The sequence below is a fragment of the Nicotiana tabacum genome, chromosome 13 (assembly GCF_000715075.1).
Source record: "Nicotiana tabacum cultivar K326 chromosome 13, ASM71507v2, whole genome shotgun sequence".
NCBI lineage: Eukaryota > Viridiplantae > Streptophyta > Magnoliopsida > Solanales > Solanaceae > Nicotiana > Nicotiana tabacum.
In genome coordinates, this window is record NC_134092.1 from 81,123,470 (window position 1) to 81,134,003 (window position 10,534).

Sequence of the window (10,534 nt, forward strand, 5' to 3'; positions counted from 1 at the left end):
TCAAATATCAAGTCTATATTATTTCCATAATTTTCATATTGATACTCATGTTATTTTTTCAAATTTGAATTGTATATTTTTTGTTAGCAACTCATTAATTATTTAAGATAGATAATATGTGTTTAAGGTAAAGAGCATGTTGGGCATACACAACTTGTGTTGTTGCAACTTCTATCTGTCCTATGAATCAAGATCTAGTTTAAGCATTGCATTTATATAAGCTCTTGTAGTAAAAATTATATGCACCAAACATATAATACTCTTCTTGATTTTGTGAGCAATTTTATTCTATTTTTTGCATGTTTGCAAGAAACAATCAAGATATACACATGCTTATAAAGCTATGCTCTAAACAACACGTTGTAGTTTACAAAGCCAATTAGTGGCAATGGTTTGGGAAGTAAAACATTTCGATGAGTTTTAAGAGTAGAATTAGACTAGCAAGAAAAGTTTTATAATTTTGAGGATTAAACAAGTGATACTATTAGACATATCATACACTATGTGATTCATTACTTTCTTAACTTATATATTATGTGTCATATTAAAATTCGTTGTTATTTTAATAAACAAAAGTTAAAATTAGTCAAGTCGTATTGGTAGTGAAGAAAAATCGAGATAATTGAGATGATTTAAAAAAATCTAATTTGAATTATACACTATAGAGTAACTGAAATTTTAATATAATATAAGGTTTTTAAAGTAATTTATTGAATTCAACCATTGACACTCTTAAACCTATGAATTGAATTTTATGTAAGAGGTTTAACTTACGTGCATACCAATCAAAGAGGCTTCCCTACATTTTACTTGGCTTATGGCATGCCCTAATGTCGTCTCCTTAGCAACAAGCACTTGCTCTTTTTTATGTGAAGTTTATTTTCCTTCATGCTGTTGCAAAAGAGTGCAAATATGGCTTGCATATCAGTACTAGTTAACTGTTAACCCCAATGCCACTACGAGCCGCTCGAGAATTCAAGGACAATATTTAGCTGAAGTTGAAAATTCCAAACGCCTATAAAATAGAATTTTGGCTCCACTGTTCAAACCGAGCGCAACAGAGTCGCGGTCCTTTTTCACTCCTCCGTTCTGCGTAAATTTGAATTTTGAGGAAATGGTAGAACCAGAAACTTCAGATTTCAATCTCCTATTTACCTTCGGTAATTTTCTCTGTCTGAATTGAGCTTTTCTTGCTGAAGGATAGCTCCATTTTTTCTTGCATATTTCCATGAATCTAACTCAGAAATCAATCAAATACAGATGTTCGAGTGGAAATTTATTAATTGATTTCAAGAATTTGCAGTCAAGATTGAATTTTACATCATTGTCATCATCAAATTTTCTCCAAAGTCATGGGTCCAGACCCATTTCAAACCCCCTTCACAACTTTCTACCTGAAACCCAAAACCCCCAAAACATTGTTAGTCTGATATGCTCAGCACTAAAGAGCAAAAACAATGGCCATTTGGTCCTTCTTCAGAAAACCATCGAAAATCACGGGCTTATTAGTTATCTTAGTAACACTGAAGTCTCAAGGGTCCTGTTGAGATGCCAGTCTGATTCATCTACTGCTCTTAGCTTCTTCAACTGGGTCAAGACTGATTTGGGCGTCAAACCTAACACTCAAAACTACTGTCTTGTTATTCATATATTGACTTGGTCAAAAAACTTTTCACAAGCAATGAAGATTTTGTCTGAATTGGTTGATTTGAAGAGAGATGGACTGGTCAGCGTAGATTTGTTTGAGAGTTTGCTTTCAGCTAGTGGTGTATGCAATTGGGACCCTGTTGTGTTTGATATGCTAATTAAGGCTTTTCTCAAGGTGAATATGGTGAAAGATGGTTTTAGAGCTTTTAGAAAGACGGTGAAGCATGGAATGTGCCCGAGTGTTATTACCATAAACTGTCTTTTAAATGGTCTTTCAAAGTTGAATTATAGCAAAAAATGTTGGGAAGTCTATGCTGAAATGGAAAGAATAGGAGTGCACCCAAATGCGTGTACCTTCAATATATTAACTCTTGTCTTGTGCAAGGATGAAGATGCGAACAAGGTCAATGACTTCTTGGAGAAAATGGAAGAAGAAGGGTTTCAACCTGATATAGTTACATATAATACATTAGTTAGTAGCTATTGTAGGAAAGAAAGATTGAAAGATGCAGTCTACTTGTATCAAATTATGTACATTAGAGGCGTATTACCAGATTTGTTCACATACACTAGTTTGATAAATGGCTTTTGTAGGAAAGGAAATGTGAGAGATGCTCATCAGTTGTTCCTGAGAATGGCTGACAGAGGGTTAAAACCAGATCTTATTTTGTATAACACTCTTATTTGTGGTTATTGCAAAGAGGGGATGATGCAAGAAGCACGGTTTCTGTTGCATGACATGATTGGAGAAGGGATGTACCCTGATAAGTTCACTTGTTCGGTTCTTGTACAAGGATATCAAAAGCAGGATAATCTAGTTTCCGCTGTGAATTTCGTCACAGAGCTTCAAAGGTTTAGATTTGTGGTATCTCATGATATATACAACTATCTAATTGCTTCTCTTTGTATGGAGAATCGACCATTTGCGGCCAAGGCTCTATTGGATCGAGTATCTGGCAATGGATATGAGCCTAACAATATGGTCTATAGGGAGTTGATTGAATCTTTCTGCAGATGGAATTTCCCTGATGAGGCCTTGTGTTTGAAAGCTGAGATGGTGTTAAAAGATTTGAAGCCCGATATATGTACATATAGAGCTATAATTAAGAGTTTGTGTAAATTAAGCCGAAGCATGGAGGCTAATTCCTTGATGAGAGAAATGACTGATTTTGATGTGCTGCCTGATATTGAAGTTTGTAGAGCTTTAGTAAATGGGCATTGCAGAGAAAACAATTTCTGTGAGGCGCAATCGCTGTTAAGCTTCTTTGCTCAAGAATTTGGAATATTTGACACAATTTGTTACAACGCAATTGTCAGGTTTCTAAGCGCTGAATGTGATATTGCCAAATTGTTGAAATTTCAAGATAAAATGAGGAAAGTGGGTTTTGCGCCAAATCAGCTGACATGCAAGTACGTAATTGATGGATTACAGAAAGCTGTGAGAGTCCACAAAATCAACACCCCAGTGCCGTAATGAGGTATACATTTTACATTGGATGATCCGTTTCTGGTGAGTCATTCTTAAATCTAGTTATCTTTTTTGTTTGTTGTTGCACTATGTAATGTGGTATGAAAGTTGAATGGTCAAATGAATTACTCGCTTAGTTGTATATGGAAAAGTAACCTGAGGCTATAACATTGGACTCTCTAATTTATGCCTTCTTCTAGTCATATCATTTTGCCATTGTCAAACCCAAGAGAGTGAATTGAGATCAGGGTCCATTGTCAAGGGGGTCTATCTCTCCCAAATTGTTGATTATTGCTGATGAAGCTATAACTTGATCCCTTTTCCTTTTTCTTTCTTTCTCTGACTAGGCCTCTTATTTTTTTTGGTCTCTGATTGGCCTCGTTTGTGGAAACATACACATCTTCTCTATGGATCTAGGAAGCTTCGAGGACTAGAAAGATAGTATGGGATGCAATGGGCGATGTTAGACCCGGTAAAGGACGCACTCTCTATCTGGAAATTCAGAAGAAGGAAGAGAAGTTGAAGAGCCTAGGATGTTGCCTCACTAGTACTTGTTTGGGTCCTGTAGAAGGGAAGAAATAGGAGAGCTTTTGATGGGATTGAGAAGACAATTGGCTTTCCATATTGTGACAATTTCTCCCCTCTTTCTAACAATACTATTTTTCATAAGTTTCTTTGTTATCACATGTTCAATACTCTTGAATATCCAAGAAAGCAGGAAGAAACAGAAAAAACTACTTTTATTGATTCTTACCTGTTTGAGAGTTGTTAAATCTCTGAAAATGGTGTTTATGTACAAAAGTTACATCTTATATTACAAGAATTGATACTAGTGGTGTCACAACCCAATTTCACCTATAGGTCGTGATGGCGCCCAACACTACAGCTAGGCAAGCCAACTGATAAATCCAACGTATATTGATTAAACTTTTAATCCAAGAAAATAATAAAATACCAAATTCTACCAATGTGTGTGCCAAGACCTAGTGTCACAAGTGCATGAGCATCTAGTAGATTATACAAAACTCCAAATACTGTCTGAAATGAAATAGACAGAATGCAAATATAAGAAGAGACACTAGTAGCTGCAGAACGGCTCAGAAAGGCAGCTCAACAATATGCCTCGGGATGACGTGGATATGTGATGATAGGTCCTCCACTAGTACCTGTCTCAGATCCTGCACAAAAAGTGCAGCAAGTGTAGTATGAGTACGTAAACAACGTGTACCCAGTAAGTATCAAGCCTAATCTCGAAGTGGTAGAGACGAGATGACCGACTTTGACACTCACTATGGGTCAATAATAATAATTAAAATAAAACTAGAATATTTAAATCAGCATGATTCACAGAATATAACAATAATTTATTTAAATCAGCAGAAATAATTAAATTCCTCCAATTTATCAAATAGCTTTACAAGCTGCAATTCAATTCCAATGAATTTTCAATTTATCAAATAACTTTACAAGCTGCAATAAACTGTCAAAGTATCGTGTAATTATTATTATTATTAAGCACGATTTCTTCCGAGGTCGTACGGCCCGATCCAGAGTGTCGTGTACACTGCCGAGGGACGTGCGGCACGATCCATAGATGCATCTATCCTGCCGAGGCGTTCGGCCCGCTCCACAAAAAAGGAGGACATTTTCTTATGTACCTCCGGAATGAGAGTATATTTGTGATAAGATAAATTCAGGAGGAAGAACAATTTCTCTTAACAATTAATTAATTTAAACAGAAAAAAAATCAAGTATATGAGATTTCCATCCTTTAATATTTTTATCTAACAATTCACAATATATATGTATATATATCAAATAATATTAATTAAACAAAGAATACAATTTACACAAGTAATTCATGCTTTGAGTCCTAAACTACCCGGACTTTAGCATTAATAGTAGCTACGCACGGACTCTCGTCACCTCGTGCGTAGGTAGTCCCCACAATTAACAACAATTATTTAATTTTAATTACCTATGAGGTAATTTCCCCCTCACAAGATTAGACAAGAGACTTACCTCGTCTTGCTCCAATTTAATCCACTAGAAGACCTTTTTCACGATTATCCAACTCTGTCTGGCTCGAATCTAGCCAAAATAATTCGATACAATCACTTCAAATTATAGGAATCAATTCTATAAGAAAATACTACATTTTAAATAAATATTCCGAAATTAATTAAAAATTCGTCAGTGGGGCCCACGTCTCGGAATCCGGCGAAAGTTACGAAATCCGACAACCCATTAAATTACGAGTCCTACCATACCAGTTTCACTCAAATCCGACTCCGAATCGATACCGAAATCTAAAAAAATTCGTTTCTATGAGATTTCTAAAACTTTCCCAAATTTCAATGATGAGAACAATGATATATTTATGTTTATAGACCAAATCCAAGTTAGAATCACTTACCCCCAATGTCTTTTCCTTGAAAATCTATCAAAAATCGCCTCTGCTCAAGCTCCAATCTGTTAAAAATGGCGAATGGGACGAATGCCCTCTTTTATAATTCTGCCCAGGCAGCCCTCCATCATGGCTTCGATCCTCGACCTCGATCGTGGCTTCGATCATGGGTCTCGATTTTGGGAGCTCGATCTTGGAGCTCGATTTTTGGGAGCTCGATCTTGGGAGCTCGATTTTGGGCCAGAATTTCCAGCAGAAAGGAAAAATTGCAGCAACTGTTTTAAGTCCAACTTTTGATCCGTTAACCAACCGAAACTCACCCGAGGCTCTCGGGACCTCAACCAAATATACCAACAAGTCCTAAAACATCATACGAACTTATTTGAAACCTCAAATCACATAAAACGACGCTAAAACCACAAATTATGCTCCCATTCAAGCTTAATGAAACTTAAAATTTTCAACTTCTACATTCGATGTCGAAACCTATCAAATCAACTCCGATTGACCTCAAATTTTACACACAAGTCATACATGACATAACGGAGCTATGAAAATTTCCGGAACTGAATTCCGACTCCGGTATCAAAAAGTCAACTCCTCGGTCAAATTTTCAAACTTAAATTCTTGTTTTTAGCCATTTCAAGCCTAATTTAACTACGGACTTCCAAATAAAATTCTGAACACGCTCCTAAGTCCAAAATCACTATACGGAGCTGTTGGAATCATCAAAATTCTATTTCGGGGTCGTTTGCACATAATTAGACATCCGGTCACTATTTGAACTTAAATTGTTTTTATCAAAATTCCATATCTCGGTCTAGGGACCTTGGAATTTGATTCTGGGCATACGCCCAAGTCCCAAATCACGATACGGACCTACCGGAACTGTCAAAACACTGATCCGAGTCCGTTTGCTCAAAATGTTGACCAAAGTCAACTCAATTGAGTTTTAAAACTCTAATTCACATTTCAATCCATTTTTCACATAAAAACTTTCCAGAAAATTTTACGGATTGCGCACGCAAGTCGAGGGATGATAAATAGTACTTTTCGAGGTCTTAGAACACATAATTAATTTTTAAATTTAAAGATGACATTTTGGATCATCACAAGTGGTTATGTGCATATTATTTCCAGTTACATTAGCTCTTTCTATTTCTGTAACTCTATATACGTCTTATACACATTAATTGTTAGTATGATTTCCAAATGTTAATTGTTGATATATTTTCAATAGATACAGCACCTATCAGAGAGGACCAAAGGGTGTTTTCATTTTGCGGCATAACTTTAGTTGATAACCTCAAGGCAGGTAAACATTTGATGGGCCTAGGCCGAGTTTCTAATACATTGTACCATTGGTTTGTGTGCAAGAGTTTTAGATGACCAAAAGTCTTTCAAAAATGGGGAAGAGAGGTAATACTGAACATTAAAGTTGGACATTTTGAACCGCGACCAAATCCCCCCCCCCCCCAAGAAAAGAAATAAAAAAGAACTCATGCCGAAAAGAAAGAAATTCATTCATCTTTACAAATATCTTGTTAATAACGGCTGTCTATAAGTTTCCATATGCATTGGAAATGATCTTGAAAAATGAAATGTGGAACTCTTTTCCTGATATTGCTTTATATTCAGCATGCTTTTGGCCTCACTTTTGCCTTTCGTCTTTGTAGGATTTTAATATTGGATTATAAATGGGATATACAAGGTATAATATAATATGTGTGTTTAATTTAACACTAGATAAAATTTATTTTGTGTAGCTATTCCCTTGTATGCATTAGCGAGAATTGCGTGTGGCAGTTTTAGTCTTCAAGCCTGAATGAATCGAGAATGTTCAAATTCTATGGTGTCCACACATGCTCGTTGAAGAATACGATCTATACACAACGTCAACGTCAAGCAACAACCAATGTAGTTGGGAGTGTTTTCATGGACAAATGTTCAGACCCAAAGATGATATACGTGCCAAAGAACATAATATTAAATATGAAGAAGGATTATGGTGTAACGTTAACCTACATATGAGCTTAGAGAGTAACGGAGAAGGCAATTCAATTGTTGCGAGCGGATTCAAGTGAGTCCTACGGCAAGCTGCTTAGCTACTTGTTTTAGAAAAGACTTATTCGTTCAGTTGTGAGCTTGCACAAATCAGAGGATAGATAATTTATGTATGCATTTTTAGCTCTGTACGCATCAATAATGGGATGAGAGTCTTGTAGGCCTATTGTGGTAGTTGATGGTAGCTTCCTTTTTTTTTTTTTGATAAGGTTGATGGTAGCTTCCTTAAAGCCATCTACAAGGGGACCTAACTTGTAGCTAGCACAATGAATACAACAGGTGAGTTTATAAAAAAGGCATATATAACTGTGTATTTTTATTGTATAACTATATATGTTATTTATACTTCTATGTCACTTGTATATCTGTTGGTTAATTGTATGGTAGTACAACTAGTACAATGTATGCAGCAGGTGATGTTTCTCAACATTTAAACACAACATGTACACCTGTATATTACTTATATTTCTGTGTAAATTGGATTTTTGTGTATGTAATTTTTTTGTATGTTAGTTTTATGGTAGTAAATATTTTACTTATATGACTTGTTTATTTGCACAGGTAGCATACTGCCGCTCGCATACGTTGTTGATTAAGAGAATGACGTCTCATGGAGGTGGTTCTTCGAATGATTCAGAAAGGCTTTTGGTGAAAGCGCAAATATGTGTGTTGTGTTGTATAGGATAGGCTGCAAGTATTATGAAGGTACGTTGACGTCAATGGTGTATGATGTGTACGTATGTGTCATCTATGGAACAACATTAGGTCTAAATACTTGCGGAGTCATCACAAGATAAGGGGTTTGGACTTTGTCATGCCTAGAGCATACACTTTAGAAGAGTTTAATCAACACATGGTAAACGTTGAATAGATAGATAAAAGCTAGGATGAAAGATTACTTGTTCAACCTTGGGAATTATAGGTAGATCTCGGGCACATTCAACGGTGAATAAAACTTGGACAATGACTTCAACTATCGTAGAGTTAGTGTACGCAACGAATAAGGATGCCAAAGAGCTGCCAGCATTGCCAGAATTATAACATACTTTTATCACGGCCGATGATGGTAAGATTGTATTCTACCATATGTAGTTTGATAAACAGAAATAAGGAAGAACTAGATGTTCAGTTTGGATGCATGTTTAGTGTATATCTTTATATATTTTCAGTTTATATTTTTTTTGAATGTCCAAGTATGCTTGCTCTAATATTTTTAGTATCTCCGATTGATCTTTAATGTTGCTATATCCTATACTTGATATATGCAACTGTATTTGTTTTTTAAAATTATATATAACTAATTAGAACTTGAGAGATACAACAGAATACCTACATACGGTAGTAAAAGCTTCATGGTATGCCTACATGAGACAAAATGCAGTTGTCTACGGTTTTAGTTGGATGAACTACCATGTGGACATGCTTTGGCTGTTTTGAGTACAAGCACCTAGATGAAAATTACTACAATTCCGTCTACTACACCATATAAAACTTTGTCATGACATAAAAATTCTCATGAACCCTCTCCATATGAAAGTACATAGGATATTTCATTGTATGTCTCAGAAGAAGTGGTGTTGCTGTTGGTGGGGAGAAGAGCTGCAGGAAGGCCAAAAAGATTTAGATACAAAATATTGTATGAAATGAAAGCTAAGAGGTCGTAGGGTTCATGCAGCAATTTTGGGCGAGAGGGACACAACAGGAAAACTTGTAGCAATCTTCTTAAGAGGAAATAAAAATAATTAATGCTGCTATTCCTGTAATTTTTTTGATACATCGCAAATATGTTCCTAAGTTGCGTTTGAAATAAATATGTTGCATATGAGTTTAGTGAATGAAACATTGGATGGTATCGCCATAATGTCTTGTGATGATTCAATTGTCTGATTGTTATATGTTTTTATAACTAAGTATTTGTAGCTCAGTTGTATATAATTTGTATTATATGTGTATTGTTGTTGTGTCACACATTATTTGGGTGTATGTACAAGTACAATTAAACATGATATAATATTAAAAAAATGTAATGCATACAAAACTTAATTATGTCAGGTGTATAACATGTGTATGGTATTTGTATTTTCTTTTGTATGCTAGTTATATAGAACGATATGATGTGTGCATATTTTTTGTATCTAGATGTATGTCTATTGTGTTGCAATGTATTTAATTGTATATATAGGTATAATGGACCTGATTCAATTGTCTGGACGGTACAGACTGCATACATAACTAAGTTATGTCAAGTGTATAAATTGTGTATGCAATATGTATTGTTATTGTATGTAGATTGTATATATGTTGTAGCACATCGTATAATATTGATAGTTGTGGCAAGAGCAGCCCGATGCACAAAGTATTCTGCGTTCATGCAAGTTTCAGCAAGTGTTGCACCCCTATGATGTAGGTAGCCTACCTTGATGCAAGCATCAATGGTTGATTCCACAGCTCGAACCCGTGACCTATAAGTCACATAGAGACAACTTGACTGTTACTCCAAGGCTCTCCTTCAGTGATAATTGTCGTACAGTGCAAATAAATAAATAAAAATGGCAACCAATAGTGATACATAAATTATACGAAGTAAAGGTAACAACAATGACAATAATAATTTCAGTGTATTTCACAAGTGGGGTCTGAGGAAGGTAGTATGCGCAGACCTTACCCCTACCTTGTAAAGGTAGAGAGGTTGTTTCCAACAAAACCTCGGCTCAAGGAAAGAAAAATTCTGACTATATTAAAAAGAAAATATAGTAGTGAAGAAGCCATGGAAAGAGAAACAATACCTACAAGATAATAGGAAAACTGAACCAAAAGAAACAACAAGCAGTAATAGAAATTTTAGACAAGAAATACAAGACTACTAAAGGCCCGTTGATGCACTAAGCTCCCACTATGCGCGGGGTACGGGAAAAGGCCGGACCAAGGGTTTATTGTACGCAACCTTA

The 10,534-nt window shown here is 35.6% G+C and overlaps 1 protein-coding gene across 20 annotated transcripts; it reads left to right on the plus strand.

Moving 5' to 3' along the window:
• Positions 1–777: 777 nt before the first annotated feature.
• On the plus strand, positions 778–8,779 carry LOC107766479 (uncharacterized). 20 transcript variants are annotated; one of them, XR_012698055.1, is made up of 5 exons: positions 778–3,157; positions 3,463–6,837; positions 7,289–7,696; positions 7,796–7,865; positions 8,148–8,779. XR_012698055.1 is itself a non-coding variant. In XM_016585259.2 (2 exons), exon 1 carries the CDS (start codon positions 1,229–1,231, stop codon positions 3,119–3,121), a length of 1,893 nt encoding a protein of 630 aa, XP_016440745.2. In that variant the 5' UTR covers positions 778–1,228; the 3' UTR covers positions 3,122–3,157; positions 8,148–8,779. The 20 variants fall into 20 exon arrangements, 2 of the variants coding, with proteins under 2 accessions (XP_016440745.2, XP_016440747.2); XR_012698056.1 differs by having other exon boundaries at positions 7,289–7,602; XR_012698058.1 differs by having other exon boundaries at positions 3,533–6,837.
• The last annotated feature ends 1,755 nt before the right edge of the window (positions 8,780–10,534 follow it).

Bases quoted from the DNA above. Each gene is read 5' to 3' on its own strand.
- LOC107766479 (XM_016585259.2), top strand. From the start codon at position 1,229: ATGAATCTAACTCAGAAATCAATCAAATACAGATGTTCGAGTGGAAAT.